The 24,923-nt window shown below is 42.0% G+C and overlaps 1 protein-coding gene across 1 annotated transcript in view; it reads left to right on the top strand.

The window, feature by feature from the left end:
* adam11 (ADAM metallopeptidase domain 11) overlaps window positions 1-24,923 on the top strand; it is a gene marked incomplete at both ends in the record, with an annotated part of 69,245 nt that extends 44,322 nt beyond the window's left edge. Inside the window, 19 exons of the mRNA XM_080747244.1 lie at window positions 339-502; window positions 2,962-3,036; window positions 4,770-4,841; window positions 6,171-6,337; window positions 8,324-8,408; window positions 9,431-9,521; window positions 11,219-11,270; window positions 12,008-12,107; window positions 12,970-13,041; window positions 13,494-13,586; window positions 14,235-14,315; window positions 15,289-15,339; window positions 15,748-15,811; window positions 15,970-16,075; window positions 16,672-16,791; window positions 17,292-17,460; window positions 18,501-18,615; window positions 20,043-20,133; window positions 24,878-24,923. Of these exons, the coding sequence (XP_080603370.1) occupies window positions 339-502; window positions 2,962-3,036; window positions 4,770-4,841; window positions 6,171-6,337; window positions 8,324-8,408; window positions 9,431-9,521; window positions 11,219-11,270; window positions 12,008-12,107; window positions 12,970-13,041; window positions 13,494-13,586; window positions 14,235-14,315; window positions 15,289-15,339; window positions 15,748-15,811; window positions 15,970-16,075; window positions 16,672-16,791; window positions 17,292-17,460; window positions 18,501-18,615; window positions 20,043-20,133; window positions 24,878-24,923 (1,814 nt within the window). The remainder of the gene's footprint in view (window positions 1-338; window positions 503-2,961; window positions 3,037-4,769; window positions 4,842-6,170; window positions 6,338-8,323; window positions 8,409-9,430; window positions 9,522-11,218; window positions 11,271-12,007; window positions 12,108-12,969; window positions 13,042-13,493; window positions 13,587-14,234; window positions 14,316-15,288; window positions 15,340-15,747; window positions 15,812-15,969; window positions 16,076-16,671; window positions 16,792-17,291; window positions 17,461-18,500; window positions 18,616-20,042; window positions 20,134-24,877) is intronic.

The raw sequence follows: 24,923 nt of genomic DNA, 5'->3' as shown, positions 1-24,923 counted from the left end.
CTACACTCGTTACTGTGGAAAATAGCTGACAATAGCGTATAATGTTTATTGTTATGATGATTATCCAACGTCTATACTCTCCGCTCCGCCACACTGTGTGATCATCATCACCTCTGCTCTACCGCAGCAGCGAGTCACCACTCTTTCCATGTTGAAGTTAAACTTAAATAAAAAGTATACGATACCGATACCCATCCCTACTGCCAGTGCAGTCAGACAGTAGGAAAACACCCAGTTACAAAATGCCTATGAGGCAGAACATACATACTACATACACACACACACCCTCATCTCTTTCTCCCTCTTAAATTTCTGCTTTCGGTGTGCACGGCTGTCAGGTTGTGAGCAGGGGAACTGGACGAGACGTGAAGACGAGGCAGACGGCCACGATGAAGGGCACGACGAGGAGGACTCGCAGGACGGGGAGACGCCGCTGGAAGACGACTGGTCCCAACCTGACACAGCGGTCTCTCCAGAGGGCCTGAGGCGCTCAAAAAGACAGGTCACCCCGCCACTCACAACACACTCGGATCCCACACTGAGGAAACCCCGGAATCGGTTCCATCACGTTCGTCTGGAACCGCTTCCGGAACTGATGACAGATATTTGGGTCTGATGCCGATCCCCATTTTGGACGGTTTACAGATGTATTATTTTTTTTTAATTTACTGTTATTTTGTCAAAAGTGAAAAATCGATTTGAAAAGTTTTAATGATGGTTTTTCCAAAAATAGAAATGTGGAAAAATAGTCTACAACACAAGCACACAACACGTCGCTTATAATATCCCAGCAAGCACGTTCCGGACCTGGACCAATCAGTGACGTCTCGATTGGGGCCAGATCAAGTCAAACCATGACTAGTCAGAATATTATTATATAACATAAATCATGCCCACGAAAACGGACGTCCCGGATTAATCAGAGAGGGTCCGATCGAGGCCAGATAAATATCATAACTAGTCAGATATGTCCCAGAATATAACCTTACATGCATTTATTTCAACTAACATTACAAACAATAACAATAATCCTATAGTCCATAATGACGTCCTGGTAATGATATCAAGATCATCCCCATATGGGCTGTGATCTGGCCTAGTTCTGAACGTCACCGGAGTCACCGGAAGACGTTATCATAACGTCATCATGACGTCTTTTGGCTTGCAGGGATACCAACAATTTAGGCTGTAATGCTTATGCCCAAAATATGTTTACAGTGGTTAAAAATGGCTAATATAATCTCTGGCTGTAATCACTTGTGTTTCTCAAATATTGTCACAGCAGTCACACCCAATCCCAGCTGCCAGGTCTCCTGCGGCTCTCACAGTTTTATCTTCTCAGCACTTTCCCTTTTCTCAGTTTCTTCTGTTCGAGTTTGTTAATCTGATGGAATCATTCCGTTTGCAGCCTGAGAGTAGACTGTGTGATAATGTCACCATTTTGTATCACAACGACGATAATAAACAAAATCAGACGCAATCCCAGTACTTTATGGAGCCCTTTCACACACACATACTGTACGTCAGGGGTCAGTCTTCAACGTTTTCAGGACCCATTAGTTGAAAAAGAGATGAAGCAGGGACCCCCACAACTTTTTCATAGATTCCATATACCTAGTTTCATTGTTTGACAGCAACGATCATCAGTGTAATTTGGTTTCATGTCAATTTGTGTTTACAGATACACATTTAACCACTTGAACCGTCAATACTTGACTTGACATTTCACTCTGTACTTAGTCTGCTCTTTTTCCCCTCTACACCAAGCGTCTTCACTGAAAATAGCCGTCTACAAGCTCACAACAGCTGCGAGGCATCGTGAGCTTGTAGATCGGCTATTTTTGTCTAAAGTTCTCAGATATGGACGCCCCCCCCCCCCCAAGAAAGCACCTGGGGTAATCAGATCTGATGTAGAGAATCTAGGTTTTCACACACGCTGCACTATCACGCTGAGCGACTGAGAGTTGTGTTGCCCTGTCAAGGACACGGCATCCTGAAGAGTGTGTAAGGGAAGCGAGATGCGCTCACACACGTGTATGAGTAAAGCCCCTTTTCCACTGGCCCAACACCACACCACTCCACACCACACCGCCCACTTGTGCCAGGTTTTCCACTACAAGGACCTGGGTAGAGTGGTGTGAAAGTGGTACTAAACGTGGTACTAAAAAGTATTCAATCTAGAGTGCCCTACAAAGGCAGAGTGCAGTAACTACGTTTTGGGACACACCGACTTTTTTGTGTCGCCCAACGGTCAAATTAGCCTTCATGATATTGGGAGATGAACAATTACCTCAAGAACAGATGTACAATCAGTGTAATATCACTTTTATATCTTTATCTCATTTGGCTGATAAGCTGTAACACTTTTAAACCCATTTTTTGGTGAAATTCGAAAACGTAGTTACTGCACTCTGCCTTTGTAGGGCAAGCTAGGCCAAACAGGGCCAAACACTTATAATGACTGATCACTCACTGACTTTTCATTTAGACCAGCAGGATATAGTTGTAATACACAATAATAGATTATATTGTGTTATAACCACTATTATTATCTATTATAGTGTATTATAATTATCATAGTAATACATTAATACTTTATAGTGTGTTATAATCACAGTTATAATCCATTATAGTGTATCATAGTTCAGGATAGTTGTAATACAAAGTTATATTGTATTATAATCACAGTTAAAAGGGTCAATTTGTTTCTTAACGATAGGGGTACTTTTGTGTAATGGAAAATGTAGATATTTTTATGTGGTGCAGTGTGGTGTGGTGTAGTGTGGTGTGGTGCTAAAGCTGCAGTCGAAAAGGGGCTAAGTGTGTGTAAGCGTGAGTGCCTGTTTTTTTTTTCTCTCCCCCGGTGTGAATTGTGCTTCGAGAGTTGCTTCAACTGTGCGTGCATGCGCGTGCATACGCACGTGTGTGTATGTGTGTGTGTGCGTGTGTTGCCCTCTACAGGTGCGGCGAGGCCAGCGCACCGTTCAGTCAGAAACCAAGTACATTGAGTTGATGGTCGTCAACGACCACGACCTGGTACGTACACACCACTCTTCATTGGGTGTCCTCGTATTTCTGTCTTTTTCCCAGTTTGAAGCTTGTGAGGTTTGAGGTGTTACGTTGGTACTTATTGTTGTTTCTTAAGGGTACACCCAACAATGATGAAAGACAAAATACTTAGAGGTGTAACAATACATTTTAACAGCGATACGATACGCATCACGATACATGGTTAACGATACAATACATGGATGATATTGGATCATTCATGGCGATACGATACAATTTGATTCAATGATTTAAAATCTGTAGTAACTATTTAGCAAAGAAATGAAATCTGTGTAAAACTTGTAAAAAATCTATTATGTAAGTAAACGCTGTGATTATCTAGCAAATACATGGACATTATCATCAACACGTGGACAAACCCACCTTGAGATGAACACAGAGATTACACACATCTATCGATAGACCAAAAGTAGCTATATGGAATGGAGCTATATGGAATGGAAAGGTAATTAGACCACTCTTTTTAATTTTCCCCCTTAAAATTGCTAAATACAAGGCACAGATACTTAGTTTCCATACAATCGATTATTTGCATTGCAAAAAGATTCGATACTGATTACGGCATTTTAAAACGATAAGATACCATACAAAGCCGTACGATAGCCGTAGATACAAAACCGTACGATATTTTGCTTTTGCAAACGATATAGTAGATCATTGCAAATGTAAGCCATTTGTCATGAGAGGGAGTTGGTTGTTTCGCCTCGTGCCACAACCCTGAAACAGTGGTAAATCAGCCAACAACCCGCGACCCTCGAATGGTAAATTGCTTTTCTACTACTTCTACCATATAAATGAAAGAAAACACAGTTGTAACTTGCAAGGTTATTTAGTTACAATCATTAATTGTTTCTGCAACACAACAGTGGGCGGGGTCCATGAGCCAACTCAAGGTTGTTGACTGATTTACCACTGTTTTAAGCCAATCAGAATCCAGTATCGGAACATGTGACGACAAAAAGTGGTAGAAATATCGTTACACCCCTACAAATACCGGTACTGCAGTGTAGTGCATTGAAGCCATGAAGAAAGAATGATCTGGAACGTCACCATGAATCTCTCCTTCTCACAGGGTTCCCACGGTCATGACATTCCTGGAAATATTTTGAAATTAGAAAAATATTTTTCCAGTACTGGAAAGGTTTTGAAATTGATCAAGGGTCCTGGAAAGTCCGGGAAAACATAGGTACTTTTATTTTTGCTATGCCTGTCTTTGGGCATTGCACATAGGAGTAAGCAACACGTTATTGCGCTGAATTATTGTTATATCGTTGTTGTCGGGTGAAAACCTTGTATGTCCAAAACTATTCGTTTTGCATTTATCATTTTAAAAATGATTTAAACTAGTGAAAGCAGCCGATCTACAAGCACACAACGCCTCGCACCGCGAGGCGTTGTGTGCTTGTAGATCTGCTGTTTTCACTACTTTTGTGCGACGGCCTTGTATGATGAAGCAGGGCTTTACTTTGCGAAAGAACGTACACATTTTAAACTAAAATGTGTACGAGGTTACAAGGTTTCTGCCCGACAACGACGATATAGTCCTGGAAATTGGGTGAAATATTCTGGAAACGCTTTGGAAAGGTTTTGGAAATGCATTGGGAAAAAAAATGTGGGAACCCTGTTCTCATCCTGTTCTCATCCCCTTCTCTCCAGTCCTCTCATATTCTTGCCTCCTCTCCTCTCCTGTCTGTTGACAGTTTGTCCAGCTGAGACGGTCCGTCTCTCAGACCAGGAACTTTGCCAAAGCGGTGGTCAACATGGCAGACGCGGTGAGAGCACCTCACTCCCTTGTCTGCTTCCAGTTTGTCTGCTCCAGTTTGTCTGCTCCAATTTAACGGCACCTTGACGCAACGTGGGGTCCGCGGACCCTTTGGTGGTCTACTACGGCAGTGTTTCTCAACCTTTTTTTCTGCATGGGCAGTTTGGGCACACTTTTCATGTCCCAAGAATCCATGGGCACACCAACATAATACGGGGGTGTAAATATCCTCACTGTCGGGAAGAAACCTTGTATCTCCATGCAAGTTTCAAATTTATTTGCAAAGTAAAGCCCTGCTTCATCATACAAGGCTGTCGCACAGCAGTAGTGAAAACAGCAGATCTACAAGCACACAACGCCTCGCACCGCGAGGCGTTGTGTGCTTGTAGATCGGCTGTTTTCACTAGTTTAAATCATTTTTAAAATGATAAATACAATACTGGCTTTCAAGCAGTTTCAAGGGGCACACTTTACCCTTCTTAGGGGCACACCAAAGACTCCCAGGCACAGTGGTTGAGGAACATTCCCTTTGCCATCTGCGGCGTCGATCTGCACAGAAATGAATTTCATTTTATTTGATTCACAACCATGATACTGTAGAACAGCTGCCCTCGGAACGGGCATCTTGACGTTAACGTCTTAAACCCTCTACACTTGACCAGCGTCTCCCCCGGGGGTCTAGGCCTCTTCCTCTTCTCCCTCTACACCAAATCTCTTCGCCGAAAATAGTTATTGGTGTTATCAATGATGCTTATGAAATATTCCATTTAGTGTAGCACAGTGGTTCTCAAACTTTATAATTTCAAGGAACCCCCTAACTCTGAGAGTGTACAATAATTGTCATAATCGTCATGTTGAAACATCCTCATTAAGTTTTAAACATTTTCAAAAATAGTGTCTTGTAGCTTGTAGATCTGCTATTTCCAGTATCAATGTTCTTTTTTATGTATAAAGTTGTCAGTCATTTCTTTTTATATTTACTAGGTTATGTGTCATATCTGCCATGTGCAACTTCAAAGCCTACAAGCCAAACAGAAATGTAATTGTCAACGACAAAAACACAATTAAATCGTAAATCGCAATTATTTGAGTGACAATTAATCGTGACCTATACCTCTCTCTCTATCCCTCTCTCTCTGTCTCTGTCTCTCTCTCTGTGTCTCTCTGTGTCTCTGTGTCTCTCTCTCTCTCTCTCTCTCTCTCTCTATGTCTCTGTCTCTCTCTCTATGTCTCTCTCTCTCTCTCTCTCTGTCTCTCTCTCTCTGTGTCTCTCTGTCTCTCTCTCTCTCTCTGTGTCTCTCTCTCTCTCTCTCTCTGTCTCTCTATGTCTCTCTCTCAGATCTACAAGGAGCAGCTCAACACCCGCATCGTGCTGGTTGCCATGGAGACCTGGTCCTCCCACAACATGGTGTCGGTGGGCGACGACCCCCTGCTGACCCTGCGTGACTTCATGAAGTACCGCAGAGAGAGCATCAAGGAGCGCAGCGACGCCGCGCACCTCTTCTCGTGAGTCCATCATCATCATCATCACCCCCATGGAGATAATGATGACTGGGGTTCATTCACCCTGTCCGCTAGAGCAGTGGTGCTCAACCTGTGGGTCGGGACCCCCAGGGGGGCCCCCAAACTATTTTGGGGGGTCCCCAGATGCTCCCCAGATGCCCAAAATAATCCTAATTGAACTGGGGGGAACACCCCCCACCACCACCCTGGCAAGCACTTGGAATTGTAGGAGTTGAGGCATTAAATTTAGTTTGATTCGATTCCACAGATACATATTGTAAAAATAGCTGATCTACAAGCTCAGCTATTTGCCTCCTATATTATTTGATATTTTGTCCAATGTTCCAGTTTGTATAGTGTAATTTGTTAATCTTCTTTCAGGTTTAAGGTATTAAAAAGGTCTCGAAAGTCCTTAAATTGCCACTTTACTGTCATCTGGGGACCTCCCCCAAAATCATGTGTCCCGACCCACAGGTAGAGATGCACTGAGCTAGAGCAGTGGTGCTCTAGCTCCACTGCTTGCATGGCCAGACTGATATCACTGCAGCGTAGATATTAGTCTGGAATCTCTGTTTGGAAAATGCATTTCCCGATTAAAAGAAAAATGCCTCTGGTGATAAACCCGCCCCATATTTACATACTGGGCCCTAATTGGTGCCCCACAACTTCGGGGCCAGCTAAATCCAATCACAACCGAGTGGGCCAGATGAATCTGCCGATGGCTTCTTTTTGTTTTTCGTCTGGTTTCCAGGCTAGTGGTGCTTAAAGTGGGGTCCAGGGACCCCCAGGGGTCCTTGGGGGAGTTCCAGGGTCTCCCCAGTTACATTTGGTATTATAGCAACACAAGCATTTTTTACCACTTTATCCATATTTTATACTTTGGAATAAAAGCAAGCAGCTTGTACATCTGCTATTTTGAATTATTTATTTCTGTACATCTGCTACATTTTGAATCATTTTGATTCATGAAACCAACGTTTAGACTTGACAAAAGGTCTTCGTCAGGGATTCTTCAACCACTGAATGGATCCCCTATTTATAACCCCACTTTTCATTTTCATGCTTCTGCACCATGGTCAGCACCTCTGCAAGCTTGTCTGTTTGTCAGCTAGAGCAGGGATACTCAAACTTCTCAGCCTGTGGGCCACATTACAAAAATGTCAAGGGGCCACGGGCCAGTTGATAAATGACACTACTTGATAACTTCTCTCTTTTATTTGCTTTATTTCCACATAACGTAAGAGAAGTGCAATGTGCATTATGTTATGACTTGGAATTCCATTTATATTCTGTCAGTGACACAATTTGAAATCAAAGTGATTTGCTCCATTAGGTCTCTTTTTAATAATTATGTCCAATTAACATATTCCACACAAACACTAATAATGTACATTTTTCTGCTATTTATCTGGATTGTTGTCTATCTGTCTGCCTGCTATCAAGTGGGATAACATTAATGATAGCTGAGCACATCTCTCTTTCAATCGCTTCACAACTTTATTTATGACTTATGACAATACAAATGGCCTTTTTACAGAAAATAAACTTGTGAAAATAGATAGTAATGGCTAAGGGAAAAGGAAGGAAGAAAATCAACCAATCGACTTAAAATAGATTACCCAGACTTTAGCTACCAAATGGCTAATGATGCAGTTGTTAAGTAGAGCTACATTACATCTCTCTTACATTAGATTTGCATAAGGCCTACAATATCGTTTTGGGTATACTAATTAGTAGGGCAGAGCCACTGGTAGAAAAGAAATAAAATAAGAATCTGCTCAGTTTAAATCTGCTCAGTTTAAAGCTTGTTGGATGCGTGACTTTGAGTACATTAAGCTCGGAAGTGGCCCGCGGGCCGGAGTTTGAGTATCACTGAGCGTATCACTGAGCTACACACTGTGTGTGTGTGTGCGTGCGTGCGTGCGTGCGTGCGTGCGTGCGTGCGTGCGTGCGTGCGTGCGCGCGTGTCTGTGTGTGTGTGTGTCGCAGGGGGAGGACGTTCCTGAACAGTCGCAGTGGGACAGCATACATCGGTGGCATCTGTTCACCCACCAGGAGCGGCGGGGTGAACGAGGTAACACTAGATAGAGTGTGTGTTTGTCATGTTTGAATGGGTTTGGGAGTTTCTGCATGTCAAGTACAGTGCTGACATTTAGTACATGACGTTTTTCTAAATGCTTCTGCCTGAAAGAAGCAATCTTATTTTCACTGCAATCAAAAGCCTAAGTAAGAACCTACACCATGTCTTTGTAATAATAATAGTAATTAGTATTATTTTAGATAATCATAATCTTATAGTTCATAGTTTTCACTGTGCTGCATTATTCTTTGTTAACTCATACCCTGCCAAAAAAGACGTTTTCTATAATAAAAACGTCTTTTTAACTATGGACCTCCCTGCCAGACGTCTTCTGGACGTCTTAAAAAAAAAAAAAGAAAAAAGAAAAATAAAAAATTGAAAAAAAAAAAAAGAAAAAAATTGACCTCCAACAGTGTACTAGGCATGGTCGCGATCGCGAAATTGCATGTTTAACCCCCATACCAACCCCATCTTTCAAACATGGCAGCCATGTTTGTTTACATTTGAAGAAAACATAAGGGATGCCTTCTCCTGAATGCCTGAACTGATTTCCAAGCGGATTTTTTGGTTTGAAAGCTGTGAAAAGCATGCACATTCTGTGCACGAATGTGCGCACCAGCGTGCACACTATTTTTTTAACCCTTTGTTGGCGAACCGGCAATATAAGAGGTCCCACTTTACATATGGCACCGAAGAAGTTAATTACTTCCATTAATTCAACCCATTTAGACCTGGTGCCACCTATAAGTTGTTTTACCTTTCAATCCGGATGCCACCTCTGTGTCTCATTAGTATTTGCAACATATAGCAACATCATTCATTTTACACGTCTTGAATAAGAATTTGAATGTTTTCAGAAACCTTAGGTTAGGTTTTAGAAGGCGTTTTTAGAATCGGCCTCAGGTCTAAATGGGCTGATGGTTTAGTTTTGATCGTTGTCTTACTCAAAAATAATAAACATTGTTATATCTTATGTTTTTGTTGCGTGTGTGCGTGTGCGTGCTTGTGTGTTCCAGTATGGAAACGTGGGTCCCATGGCTATCACTCTGTGTCAGACGCTGGGTCTTAACATCGGGATGATGTGGAATAAGGAGAGACCAACAGCAGGTATGAAGCTCCCAGCCACTGTACCATCAACCTCCCCAGTTAGTAGATACTCTAGTCTCCAGTCTCTCCTTCACCATCAACCTCCTGAGTTAGTAGATACTCTAGTCTCCAGTCTCTACTGCACCATCAACCTCCCCAGTTAGTAGATAATCTATAGTCTCCAGTCTCTCAAGGCCAGACAAGCCTTCCATAATCTTTTAAAGCAGGGGTCTTCAACGTTTTCAGGCCACGGACACCTTAGTTGAGAGAGAGATGAAGCAGGGACCTGTTCATAGATTCCATATAGTTTCATTGTTTGACAGCACAATCATCAGTGTATTTTGGTTTCATGTCAATTTGTGTTTTCAGATATTTAACCACTTGAACAATACTTAATAAACTTGACCTTTCACTCTGTACTTAGTCTGCTCTTTTTCCCCTCTACACCAAACCTCTTTGCCGATCTGCTGTTTTTGGCTACAGTTCTCAGAATATGCATACTAGGGTTCAAGTGGTTAATATAAAAAAGGAGAAAAAAAGTTTCTATCACACAAAGATTTGGAGGACCCACTGTAGTAACTCTGAGGACCCCCTAGGGGTCCCAGGCCCCCTGTTGGAAGATCCCTGTTTTAATGTTAGTCCACTTCCCAAAAGTCCCTCACAGGAAGCTGTCATATGTTTTCCATTCATGAGAATATATTTAAAAACATCTATTGAATTCCTTTGTAACCCCCTTCTGTGTCCCTCCTCTTTGACTTGCTGACGCTGCTGCTGGTGACCCAGGGCTTTATATTTATTCAATGTACTGTATCTGTCCTTCTGGGAATCAGGGATGTGCTGGCCATTGGGAAAAACGGGACAATTCCCGAACGGCCGGTCCAGGCCGGCCATTAGGAAAAAAGTAAAAATAAAATGTCGGCTTCATCGTTCCATTTTGGGGGCTGGGCGGCCAACAAAGTAAATTGTCACTGTCGGGCAGAAACCTCGTATCTCCAAGTTTCAAATGTATAAATTTTTTCGCAAAGCAAAGCCTTGCTTCATCATACAAGGTAGTGAAAACAGCAGATCTACAAGCACACAACGCCTCGCGGTGCGAGGCGTTGTGTGCTTGTAGATCGGCTGTTTTCACTAGTTTAAATCATTTTTAAAATGATAAATACAAAACAAACGGTTTTGGACATAGAAGGTTTCCACCCGACAACGACGAAATATAACTCATGTACAGTAATTAGCCCACTGGCTTGTCACTTGTCATGATCTGAAATGGCAAATCTTCGAGTAGCAAAGAGAGAGATCTCTCTAGCGTGCAATGAGGGCCTCTCCAACTCTTTTTCCCGGGCTGAATCAGGGGCCCAGCACGTCCCTTCTGGGAATGCACACAGTGACTGACTGTCACAAGATGGCCCCCTGTCAGCCAGCTCATCCAGATCAAATAATATGCTGTCTGTGCAATCAAAACAGCCTGGTGTATTTGACCTCATTGGTGTTTTTTTTCTCCCCACCATATTCACTACAGACATGGCAGATTTTAGTTCGTGCCTGGCCTGCAGGTGGTCCTGTCTGTGGCCTGTGGTTTGTCCTTGGGGACAAAAAGGACGAGGCACTGATTATCTCTCTCGTGGGACACATAAATTGTTTATCCTCTCTGCCTCTGTCTCTCTCTGTCTGTCTGTCTGTCTGTCTCTCCCTCTTCTCTCTCTCTCTCTCCCCCCATTTAGGAGAGTGCAGGTGTCCAGACCCTTGGTTGGGTTGCATCATGGAGGACACAGGGTATGTGTGTTTCCAAGAAATTAAATGATTTCAAGTGTGTGTTCAAGCTCACATTGGCGAAGCTTCGCGGGAGATGCAAAGCTTGGCCTACATCTGGCCTACATCTTTGCACAAAGCGACCAAAGTTTGTCGTATGCCCAAGGGTCACATTGGCCAAGCTTCGCGGGACGCTTAATGAAATCAACTCATAAATAGAACCACTCACTTCACACTAGGTATGATTTCATATATAAATATTTCCACTCTTCAAAACATCTCATTTGAGAGAAACACATCGTCTAATTAAATATAGCTACAACATGACATGCAGGATAGTGATCGTGAGTCAACATGTAGGCTTTTTTGGCAGGGCGAGTCAAATAGTAATGCGCAGGTTGACCTTTAACCTGCAGGTCGGGTAACCTGCCGGTCACGTCAAAAAATGTGTGAATGCGGACACCCGTGGTTCATTTTCTCCCCCAGGATTGCAAGGGGAGCGAGTAGGCATGAATGTGGGTATTTCAATGTGGCCTTCTGTCCAACCTGCTTGATTACGGGACTAATGCGTGAGTGGAGGACGTGAGTGGAGTGGAGTGAGCGGGTGTGGAAGTTGGAGCGTTGGAAATTGGGTCATGTGATAGTGTATATACTATAGGTGCTTGACCCCTGGGTGTCATGGTGTGGTTCCAGATACTACCTCATGTGATAGCATATATACTATAGGTGCTTGACCCCTGGGTGTCATGGTGTGGTTCCAGATACTACCTGCCCAGGAAGTTCTCCCGCTGCAGTATAGATGAGTACCTGCGCTTCCTCTGGCAGGGCGGAGGAAGCTGTCTGTTCAACAAACCCAGTAAGGTGAGCTTCTTCTGTCTCATGCAGCATGGTTACTGAGGAATTATTACAATCAGAGACACTACATTCAATAAATCGTTGTTGTCGGGTGGAAACCTATGTCCAAAACCTTCCTTTGTTGTTCCTTTGTTGTTCGTAAAATCAATTTAGAATATTGAAAATAGCTGATCTACAAGCACACAACTGTGTGCTTGTAGATCTGCTATTTTCACTAGTTTTGTGCGACAGTCTTGTATGATGAAGCATGGCTTTACTTGTGAAAAAAAACGTACACCTTTGAAACTTGGAGATACGAGGTTTCTGCCTGACAGTGACGAAATGGTGCCTTCATCCAAAATACTTTACGATGTGTGCATTACATCCACCCATTCACACACACATACAGTACTCACACACCAACGGTGGAGGGAACCAGGCAAGGCACCAACCTGCTCAATCAATGGGAGCAGTTGGGGTTCAGTGTCTTGCTCAAGGATACTTTCTTTGACACTTATTCTGGTATCAAACCGGGAACCTTCAGTTTCCCAAGCAGCCACTTTCTTCGTCACAGACGGGAGATTGATAGATACTGGCTGACTGACTAACTGGTTGGTTGTTCCTTGGGTTTTTCCCTGGTCTGATCATTCACAGCTCTGACTGTCCGTGGGAAGCGGCTATTTAGCATTCTACCGCTGCTTACTGCTGTCAAGATACCACGGTTCCCCAGAATGTTCAGTTTTCTTCACCTAGGTGACAGCTGTAAGAAGCTCTCACAGTGACTCTAAAACAACAACAGTGTTGTGCCAAAGGATTCTTGTAAGTTTCAGCGGGTTTGCATAAGAGGATGTTGTAGTGATTGTTCTACACTGTGGTTGTCATACTGTAGCTGCTGGACCCGTCAGAGTGTGGCAACGGCTACATAGAGCAGGGGGAGGAGTGCGACTGTGGATCCCTGTTGGTGAGTTTATTCATTACAACCAGATTCAGAAATAGTTTTGACTGTTTTCACACACAAGGGAATTTGACTAGATGTTCAACCAGAAATATGGAAAATAAATAAATTCTTGAATAGAAAAATATGACAGAAAAACGTGATGACAATGAATGAGTAATACGTGTTAGTAAGGGCCTCTCTAAGTGCCATGGTAAAAGCAAATGTCCTGTATTCAAGCTCACAACACGGCATGTAGATCAGCGATTTTCAACACGACACCGGCAGAGTACAAATTAAGCGTAAGTTTAAGCGCATTAAAGCATTTTCAATACGTAAATAAATGTAACGAAAATAAAAGAATTACACATCTAAAGGGACTTATATTATTATAAATAGAACCAAAGGATAGTATCCAGTTGAATATTCTCTTGGGTGAGTGTATCAGGTGTTCAGACGGGTTGTGGTGTGCCTCACAGGAGTGTTCGCGGAGTGGAGGGGCGTGCTGTAAGAAGTGCACCCTTACCCACGACGCAATGTGCAGCAACGGACTGTGCTGCCATGACTGCAAGGTGAGCTGCAACCTCACCCACCACTGATTGTCCCAGCCTTTTCATTTCAAGGACCCACACAGTTCGCTATGAATTGGCCCACAGACAGACCTCCATAACTCTGAGAGTGTTACAAATGGAATCAAATGAACCCATATGGGTCCATTTAGTTCCATTTGTACACTCACAGAGTTACCAATGATTTAGCTGGTGACCCCCTGGAAACCCCCACAAGGGGTCCCCAGACCCCAGAATCACTGTTATACACCACACTGGTTACTGTACTCATGACCTGATCATTTTGATTCAGTTCAATTGTACACCAGTTGTCCACCAGTTCAAGTTGTCTCAAGACTGTTTACCAAATGGTATGCATTAGTTACCAGACTACACTGGTATCTCTCTCTCTCTCGCTCTCTCTTTCTCTTTCTTGGGCCTGTATTTATCAAGGGTTCATGTAGAGTTCTCAAATTCTGCCCAAACCCGACCCTATACGACCGACATTTTCGGGCCGGGTAGGGCCTAAAATGTATGCTAATTATTCGGTTATTCGGTTAGGGCCGGGCCTTAATTTTCAGGCCCATTGAGAACTCTGGGTTCATGACATGTCACTTGCACCTAAAGAGCCTCTGCTAAATGCCTAAATAGTGTTAAAATTGTGTGTTACAGCACGAGTTGAGAGGAGTGACGTGTCGCAATGCCGTCAACGACTGTGACATCCCTGAGAGCTGTATGGGAGATTCCAGCCAGGTAAAGAGACAGGACCAGTGTTCCCACTGCCTTTAACAGTGTGTTGATCTATGAGCCCTGTGAGGAGAGAGATGGGGAATGACATGTGGCAAAGGTCGTCCGGATCGGGAATCGAACCGGCGACGCCAGTAGGCATCATAGCCTAGTATGTGGTATGCGCCTTGACCACCAGGCCAGCGGGCTCCCCTAATGATTCTGTCTTACCACAAATACGGAAATCATGGAAATCTAATCTAATCTAACAATGTAGAAATACTCTGCTAGTAGCGGTACATATCCTCCTTTATCCTTTGTGATTTAAAGCAGGGGTCTTCAACGTTTTCAGGCCAAGTTGAGAGAGAGAGATGAAGCAGGGACCCCCTCTACATATTGTATAATATATGTTATGCAGATTTTCATCGATTTCATAGATCGATTCATAGACTTGTTTGACAGCACTGTCATCAGTCTATGTTGGATTCATGTTTATGTGTATTTTCAGACATTTAACCACTTAAATTGTCGATATTTTGTAAATTTGACCTTTCACTATGTACTTGGTCTGCTCTTTTTTACCAAATCTATTTGCCAAAATCTATTTGCCGAAAATATCTACAAGCTCTCAACGCCTCGCAGCCTGAGCCGCTGAGAGCTTGCAGATCTGCTATTTTTGGCTAAAGTTCTCCTCGGAATAGGGATGCGAGGGTTCAAGTTGTTAATTTAAAAGAATTATCCTACAGTATCACACAAGGATTTTGCAGCCCTCCTGAAGTAACTCTAAGGACCACCTAGGGGTCCCGGACCCCCTGATTTAAAGTGTAGGTTGTGTGCCTGCAATTCAAACCACACATCTAGTCTATTGATCTTATAATGTGTTTGATTATGCTTTCACATGCTATTCTTTGGGTGGATTTCATCTTATGATGAAATGTTATTGTTTGTCCAAGAACCAAACCAAACCAAACCAAACCAAACCAATGTTGTTTCTCCACAGTGTCCTCATAATGTACACAAGCTGGATGGCTACACGTGTGAAGCTGGCCAGGTAAAATACCTGACTTTATCAATAGGCATATCTGGGTTTGTTCATCTCTGCCAGGAGATTCATGCATCCAAGTCTGCATGCGTTCGTGCGCACGCACAACTGTGTGTGTGTCTGTGTCTATCCAAAGCTACTACGAGGCCAGTCAGCATGTATTATCAGCAATATTTCTTGTTCACCCTGCCAGCAGGCAAATTCTCAAATACTTTGAAGTGAAGTCAAGTCTATTTATGGGATCTACAGTATACTATACCTACCCAATTGCAATGCTCCTGTCCCTCCAGCTTATGAAATGTATCAGCATACCGAAGAAAGTCAAATATCGAATCCTACCTGAACTCCTACAACTCAGAATATACACACACCTCAAAACCCCTAAATTCACTGACTCTGTCTCTCTCTATTTCCCAGGGTCGTTGTTATGGAGGTCGCTGTAAGACCAGAGACAACCAGTGTAGGACCCTGTGGGGCCACAGTGAGTTGGACTGCATGTTATTGAGCGCTATTTGTATTTCCAGCGGTGGCAAAAGTACTCAAATTCTTTACTTAAGTAAATGTGTCAATACTGCAATGTAGAAATACTCTGTCACAAGTAAAGGTTATACATTGAGTTGAATGTTCCTCACTTGTCAGGCTCAGCTGATAGATTCTGCTATGAGAAACTCAACGCAGAGGGCACAGAGAAAGGCAACTGCGGCTGGGACAGCAATAACCAGGCATGGGTACTATGCAACAAGCAGTAAGTAATACAAATACCACAGAATAAATGTCACTGCCCTAAAACACTCATTTATTTTTCTGCCATGTTTGCAGGTTTCTGATAAGGTCTTACAATATATTTAATTATATTTTCAAATGTCAGGGTTTTAAAGCTTAAAGAAATTGTGTTCTAGTCAGAGATTTGCCTCGGTACCCAGGTTTTTATTTTCATAAACTAAAAAATTTAGTCACGTCAAGTTTATTTCCTACTTAGTAAACTGTGGTCGCCTCTGCAATTGGTCCACTCTTTTCGATATACAGTAGTGTGATTTAGAGTGTATTCAACTCAATTCATAAAATGGTCCAATCATTGAGTTACCTGACTTTGGTTTATTTGCTGCAGTAAGTTTTTTAAGAACAAGAAACCAAACTATAGATGTGATTGCATCCCTTATTGGTGCACTGAATTGTTTGGGAGAAGGGAGAACACAGACTAACCTGCTATAACACGGATACATCCTGTCTTTCTCAGTGCCAAAAGCAGGTATTTGCCATCTCAGTCTAATACCTTAATACCTTAGACTCTTTCTTGTCTTTTCATCTCTCTCCCTCCTCTCCTGTTGCTCCATCTGTCAGAGACGTGCTGTGTGGCTTCCTGCTGTGTACTAACCTTACAGACAAGCCACGCTTTGGAGAGATGCAGGGGGAGCCCACCAGCATGACCCTGTACCATCAGAGCAGATACATGGACTGCAGGTCAGGCACAGCCATCATACCACTCACTGCACACTGTCTTCTGTCACTGGCCTAATGCCTGCAGCCTCAGCCTGTGGTGCAACATATGTTTGAGTGTGATATTTAACTTGATAATAAGAAAAGGCCCTTATACTCTGCAGTGAGACGGATTATACTCTGGGTTAATAGCAGGCCTATAATCTCTATTATATTTTGGATTATCGTAATGTATAAAGTTATTACATAATGTAAGTTATTCATCATATCTGCTCTCCTCTGTGCAAGTTTAGTCTATGAAGCCTAAGAGACAAACAGAAATGTAATTTCTGTTCATAATGTTCCAATGTTCAACAACAGAAACACAATTAAATCGTTTGCAGTTATTTGAGCAACAATGAATCATCAAGTTAAAATGTCATCATCAGTCCTAGTTAATAGGCATTTTGCAATAGGAGAAGCACCGCCGTTCCAGTCTTAATACGCCTCCTCTAAGCCCTGACCTCCTGCTGTGCTGTGTCCAGTGGCGGCCATGCAGTGCTGGACGACGGCACAGACCTGGGCTACGTGGAGGACGGCACGCCCTGCGGCCCAAACATGATGTGTCTGGAGCGCCGCTGTTTGCCCGTCCCCACCTTCAACCTCAGCGCGTGTCCCGGGTCATCCACCAACCGCGTCTGCTCCCATCACGGGGTGAGTTCCACATCAGAAGCAATCAGAGTTGTCTGGGTCCAGACAATAGACGGTATGCACGACACGTCCACTGGGAGCCGCCCCCCTAATCTAGTCTGAGTGGCAAAACACTGAGCAGCATGGAGAATTGGAGTTTGGAAGTGCTAGTTGCAAATCACTCGACGCGGCCCTGCATACCACCTGTTTCTAATTTGCACATAATGCAGGAGGCAGCAGGATGTTGTGTTGTTGAAAACGAGTGCTTCCAAACTCTGACACTTGGAAAAATAAAAACCTGCACAGAATGTCTTGACAGAAAGTAGCTCATAACATGCCTATGGTGGATTTTTATGAAACAAAAACTTTTCAGATAGAAAGAGGATAATTCAAGCTTTCAGTACAGCCGCAATGTTGGTGAGTTAACTTTGTTTAATACAATCAGATACGACTTTTCTGTTTGGATGTATGGGCTGTCAATGGCAGAAATTCATTTTTTGCCACTCAGTAGGCGTGTTCCCACATAACTTCCAGCAACAGGGATGTCACACGCATACTCTCTATATAGACTCAGGCCACTCCACTGAGTGGACTGCTTCCCTGGCTCCAAAGTAAATGCTCCAATGTAAATATTACTTTGAAATCCAAAACGCTCTTTTTGATGAATTTATTTATGTTTGTTTTTTTGGAAATAACTTTAGAGGAGGCAATGTCTTTATGTTTCATCCTCAAGCGGCCTTCTTCAGGATAAACAAGACAAAACATTTTCAAAAATGGTATACAAAACAAATAACCACTAGAGGTCAGCAGATGTATAATGAATAATGGTTTGAAATAAATGACAGGAAATGTAGTACAGCTGAACAAATAGTAATTACAATTCTTTTGCTTATAGATGCTTTCCTCCACCTTGGACCAACAGAGCACCTTCCTTCCAAAGATTGTAACTTCATCAGCAGCCATTATATAATGACGTAGCCCTCCTATTTTGTCAGACAACAGATGGCGCGTTGGTTGTGACCATGTAGCTTTGTCCTCTCCGCTGTCTGTCTGTCTCTGGCCAGGTTTGCAGCAACGAGGTGAAGTGTATCTGTGATGCAGACTACACAGGCAAGGACTGCAGTGTGTTTGATCCTATGCCTGAGCCCACCCCTCCAGAGGGTCCAGAGAAACACAAAGGTAACAGCATGTCTTCACACACTGTTCTAATTCACACACTGTTCTAGTTAAACAGCAACACACACACAGGAGCATGATCATCGCTCCTGTTGGCCTAACAGGGGATGCATAGTGCTGGAAAATCAGAGAAACTATAGGGCTGCGAAGTTTGGATTCCCATAGACTTTTTTTCATATTGCGTCATATAAGAATTAAGAACTGTGTTTCAAACATAAACAAATGATCTCAACGGTTTGACTCTTATGGATATGAAGAATCAACTGATGGTGAGAAAACGCTAATGTTACCGTCGCCGAATTAGTTACATTTTCACCAGAAACAGACTCTATCAAATATTTGTGACTGACTATCATAAACCATACAGCAGAGCCACCTCCCCGACAATATCGCAGAGACCGTTTGTTTATTTTTGAACCACAATGCTTATATGAGACGATTTTAAGATGACGCAATGTAATTCTCCAGAGAGAAATTACTTCCGTGAACCGGGGGATGAGCGAGCGACGTCATGACTTCGTTACTCTATTGTGTCGTAGATACAGGCCATGTGTTTTTCTGATGAGAATCAGATCATGTTTATTGTTTATTTCCGTGATAAAATATGTGATTTTGAAATGTATCAATAGAAAACTTACAGTACCTATCCTTGCATTTTACTGCTTATGATTTCTTTGATAATCCCTATAAATATCAAAAGCTATGGTTTTATGACAGGGGTTTTCAAAGTGGGTGACGGGACACTCTTGGATGCCGCGACGGCAGTCCAGGGGTGCTGCGAGATAATTTGATAATATTTGGAATTTATTTGGACACTTGAAAAAATATTTAGTATCATTTTAAACTTGAAGTACTAAGTTATTTTCAGTCAGTTCTAACCAAAATGGCTATTATCTCAACGTTTTCCTCGCAACATACTCACTAAAATATCGTCTCTGTCGGGCAGAAACGTTGTATCTCCAAGTTTCAAATGTGTATGTCTTTAGGTAAAGTAAAGCCCTGCTTCATCATACAAGACTGTCGCACAAAACTAGTGAAAACAGCCGATCTACAAGCACACAACGCCTCGCGATTGTGTGCTTGTAGATCTGCTGTTTTCACCAGTTTAGTACATTTTATAGATGATAAATACAAAACGGTTTTGGACATACAAGGTTTCCACCCGACAACGACGATATGCTATAAATATAAGGTGCTGGGAGTGAAAATTATAATGTAGGGGTGACTCGGATTAAAAAAATATTCATGGGGTGCCCTGAGACAAAAACGTTTGGGAACCCCTGCAATAGACAACTTACAGTACCTATCCTTCCATTTTACTGCTTATGATCTCTTTGATAATCCCTATAAATATCAACAGCTATGGTTTTATGACCCTATGCGTTTTTTATTTGGTTCTCCCTGACTGGTCAACTCCTTCCCTCCCACAGGCCCCAGCGGAACCAACATCATAATAGGGTCCATTGCTGGAGCTATCCTGCTTGCAGCAATAGTCCTTGGTGGCACCGGCTGGGGATTTAAGTAAGGGCTTTAAGTCATGCTTTTCACCGGCTGTCCCACTTGCCAGCGTTGTGCCTGTGCATTAATATGTGGCTTTGGCTGAGTCTGTAGGCCAATGGAGAATGGAACAGTGAACGGCAAGATGCACAATGAGTTAAAGCTGCAATCCAGAAGTTATTTTTTTAACTAGTTTCAACCTGGCATTCTTATTTCTGGCATGTAAGAGCACAATAGCACTTTCCAGACATACTGTACAGTGTCATAGCATCACAAGGATAAAAACACAATAAAGCATGAGGGCTTATTTCCATTATGGTTCTCTTATTCTGTCAATCAACATTTCCCAATATGAAGAAACCTATCATTAAAAAAATGCTACGATTGCTTGTACGACGCAGTATAACATAATAAGTAGTTAATGAATAAAACTAAAAATGTAATCAATCTGTATGATGGAGTATGTTAATATAATATACATTTACATTATTACATAACCTTATTGGAATCGCAGTCAAAAATGTGGTTTCTCGTATAAGACGGTTTCTACTTTCGGGTAGCACATGGAAGTTATGGATTGCAACTTTAAATGTAAAAGAGATTTCCCTCGCTGTGCTGTTTTAGATGTTTAAGGAAACACACTACTAACCGTGGGGCAAATGAACAGTTTGTTGAGCTCACTGTTGTGTGTCACCGACCGTACAGTGGCAACGCTGTCATCACGGCGTGCCGTGTAATTATTCAGTTCACTATACTGTAATATGAATTGGCTGTGCTCTTAAAAGCAGTGTGGAGTTGACCAAATTGTTTATTAGTGGACAGTCTATTATAGAGAAGTGATTCTCAACCTTTTTCATTTCAAGGACCCCCAGTTTGATGTGTATTCGCACACAGACCCCCATTTGATATGATTTTTATTTTATTTCTAAGACCCCAATCTTCATTAAATGGAACTAAATGAACCGTTAGAAATGGTCCAAATGATCCCTTTATGGATCCATTTGGTTCAGTTTGTGCACACTCACTTTTGGTTAATAATAATTATTGTTAATAAATGAGTGTGGATCTGCTATAGGAGCTTGTCTGTTGCTTGGCTGTAGATGTGTTGCTTGGCTGTAGATGTGTTGCTTGGCTGTAGATGTGACGCTGCTCTTTGACTCTGCATGAGAACATTGACTCTCAAGCCTATAATTTATACACCATAGTACAACAGCATAGCTTGCCTAAAAAGAACCCATCTACAAGCTTGTAGATCAGTTCTGTTTGCCAAGCAACGCCCTCGTGCGATGGAGGATAAATTAACATGTAAGTGTTGTACTGTCTAATACTTTGCCCGGTGACTGGCATGTTGTGTCTAGTTGGTTTTCGTACGGTATGCTAGCTGCCTGCTAGGAAGTCATTAAAAGCTTCTCTTACAGCACATGATAATCTCTTGGCTTGCTTCTGCTGATTGGAACTGTTTAGTAGCAATACAGTATGGTCTTTTTTGCGGAGGTTGAATGACACGGGACAACAAGCTGAGGATGAATGCCATACAGCCACACCTAACCTTTTGTTTTATACAGTGTGATTATTCCAGTAAAACTGCTCTAAACTAAACTAAGCTTTAACTTAAAGTTGTGTAAGTGATATTTCTTTGGTTAGCGTTCCCTTCTGCTGTGGTTATCAAACTGTTTTGGCTCAGGGCACCCCTGTAAATAACCCACGGCACCCCTGAATTACATTGTTACTTTATGTCATTACTGTACGTAAATATGTAATTTTTTCCCCCCAAGATACAGTCAGTCACAAGGAAAACTTGAGAGAATGTTTGTTTAATCCAGGGGTCTTCAATGTTTTCAGTCCAAAGACCCCTTAGTTGAGAGAGAGATGAAGCACAACCTGTTAATAGATTCCATATAGTTTCATCTTTTGACAGCACAATGATAGCACAATCGTCAGTGTATTTTGGATTCTTGAACCGTCAATACTTAATAAACTTGACCGTTCACTCTGTACTTAGTCTGCTCTTTTTCCCCTCTATACCAAACCTCTTTGCTGGAAATAGCCGATCTACAAGCTCACAATGCTTCGCGGACTAAGGGAGTCCTTGAAATTAAAACGTTTGAGAACCACTGCCTTAGGACCACAGACATAAAAAGGTAGACGCCTCTTCCGGCTCTCTGGTACCCGTCTCGCCTTGGTGGGCATTTTTGATTGACAGGCTTGGAATTCTTCTGTGTGCGTAACAGACAACAAGGTCGGTAGGCAAATCAGAGGCAGGTTTGAATGGAAAAGTCCCGGAAAAGACGTGTTGTGATTGGCCAGTAGTGTTTTTGAGCCTGCCCTCGACACTTCCTCTTTTGTGCCCACCAAGTTGGACGGGTCGCTCCAATCAACTGCAGCGGGTGGACGAGGTATCTAGCTTTTTATATCTGTGCTTAGGACAATGATTAATATCGGGCAATAGAGCTTTAACCTAAAAAGAAATGTGTTTGTTTGTTTGTTTATTTTAACCAAAGAATGATCACTTACACCACACCGGTCTTTTAACAGCCTTTGCAGGGACAAGCCGCATATCAAACCAAGACAAAAATGTTAGTCTGACTGCAGAAATCTACAGGTGGTACAGTATCTGCTGCCCCACAGCACCCCCCTGTGGCCTCTCCATATACAGCAGCTGACCATAATACTGTATATGCCACTGAGTTGGGGATGTTTCAAAATGTAATCATTTACTTATTACTTTATATCCAAAAGTAATAAGTAATATTACTATTTCTGTGCCAAAGAATGCGTGCTATGACTTTTGCGCCAAATCACCCTCGAATGCAAAAGTGCAATAGGACTACCGGTAGGCATAATATTAAATGGAAAAATACGGGTAACTCAGAGTGTGTTTTGAGAAATCAAAAGTCTAAATAGTGAATCGTAGACAAGATGCATTGTCGTTATTGTGCATGAATTTGCGAGAAGTAATGCGTTAAAACACATAAAATAAATGTGTTTTTATTACTTTGTTTCTCTTAAAGGGATCCCTGGCCAATATGACAAATATATGCCTTAATACATTATAATTGACCTCTATAAATACAATGTAAAATTAAAAACACCTCAATTGTGTTATTTCTTCTAGAAATGGCTAATCTTTCACTCAATAGGGGAAATGCCCGTCGCAAGTTGATGATGTCATAAATGTAATGTTTGATCTGGGATGGAATTTATGGCATGCATGTGCAAATAAAAACAAACTTAATACTTCCTATGCTTAATATGAGCATCAAATCAATATTTCAAATGTGTTTGTGTTTTTTGTTTTTTTTTTGCACATGCATGCCATAAAAATGACACATGACATTTATGACATCATCAACTTGCGAGAGGCATTTCCCCTATTGAGTGAAAGATTAGCTATTTCTAGAAGAAATAAAATATTTAAGATGTTTTTAATTTTACATTGTAGTTATAGAGGACAATTATAATGTATTAAGGCATATTTGTCGTATTAGCCAGGGATCCTTTTAAAAGTAATATTATTACGTCATATGTTATTTATAGGGGAATGAAATCCTATAGGCGCTCATACGTTTTTAATTAAAATTATTATACCTATCACGTTTGTTTTCCTGTACACAGGTTAATAACTACAAAAAGACAAAATCATGACCTTCAGACATTATAATTGAATACACTGTGATGTAAGGAACACAGCTGCAGGTACCCAACAGTAATAATGGGTGTGTTACATCTAGGCATGCCAATGTGCAAGCATTAACCAAGAAACAGCTACAAAATGAGCTTAAGGTTTCATTCCCCTGTAAGTAATGTGTTACTCTCAAACACTGCCAATAAGATAAACATTAGTTCTAGAAATGCGCTTCAAATACCAATAGGCCTTTATTAATATCGCTCATGGAAAACCTCACTGTTTAGTTTCAGTGTCTGGAGGTTTCAATTTCATAGAGAAGTGTCATCATAACAGACTTTAGTTGTGGATTTTTCTGTGGATAATATATGGCATAAGCCAAATTCCAATACTCAAAACGTCTGTCTCCTCCCGTCCTCTGTCCTCCAGCATGGCGGTGTTACAGTGAAATTGGTGACCTGCGGGACAGTATGTGTTCTGTTCAGACACTGACATCATCATGTGAAGTCCACCACCTAGTCCGTCCGCCACCTATTTCGGCAGGTCAACCAATTCCACCATAACACTGCTATACTAAAGCGGCGGTTCCCAAATTCTTTAGCCTGTGACAATAGCAGATCTACTCAGCTCACAACATGTCACATTGCTCCTCGTTGAGAGCTTGTAGATCGACTATTTTTACTACTTCTTAATTACTATATTTTATTTATGCAATTTCTTAGATGCGTTTGTTTGTTTGTTGGAATTTAAAAAATATATATTTCAAAAGAGTTTCCATCTTTTGAAATGTATATTTATTTTCTTGTAGGAAACGAAAATGGGATTTTTACTCGAGTCACGACCCACATATGGGTCTCAACCCACAGTTTGGGAAACAGTGTACTAGAGGACAGAGTAGGTGTAGGAGGCAGAGTATTGGAAGTTGGCTCTAGAGGTATTATCCAAGCAGGGATGGCTCTCTTTCTCCTACAACGCATGGGTTTGATGCATGTGTTCACCTACTGCCACATCTCCTCTGAATCCTCCTGCGTATGTCATGACACAAGTTGTGTTTAATCTTACCTGCTCTGACCCTCACTCTCGTCTCTGTTCCTGTCTTTTGCTCCCTGTCCTCCTCGCCATCACTGCTCACTCTGGATACAGAAACATCCGAAGAGGAAGGTATGATGCTGCCCAACAGGGCATGTGA

The sequence above is a fragment of the Nannobrachium achirus genome, assembly GCF_963921795.1.
Source record: "Nannobrachium achirus genome assembly, chromosome: 18".
Classification (NCBI taxonomy): Eukaryota; Metazoa; Chordata; class Actinopteri; order Myctophiformes; family Myctophidae; genus Nannobrachium; species Nannobrachium achirus.
Note: the sequence above shows the minus strand (reverse complement) of the source record. Positions and strands in the feature narration are given on the sequence as shown.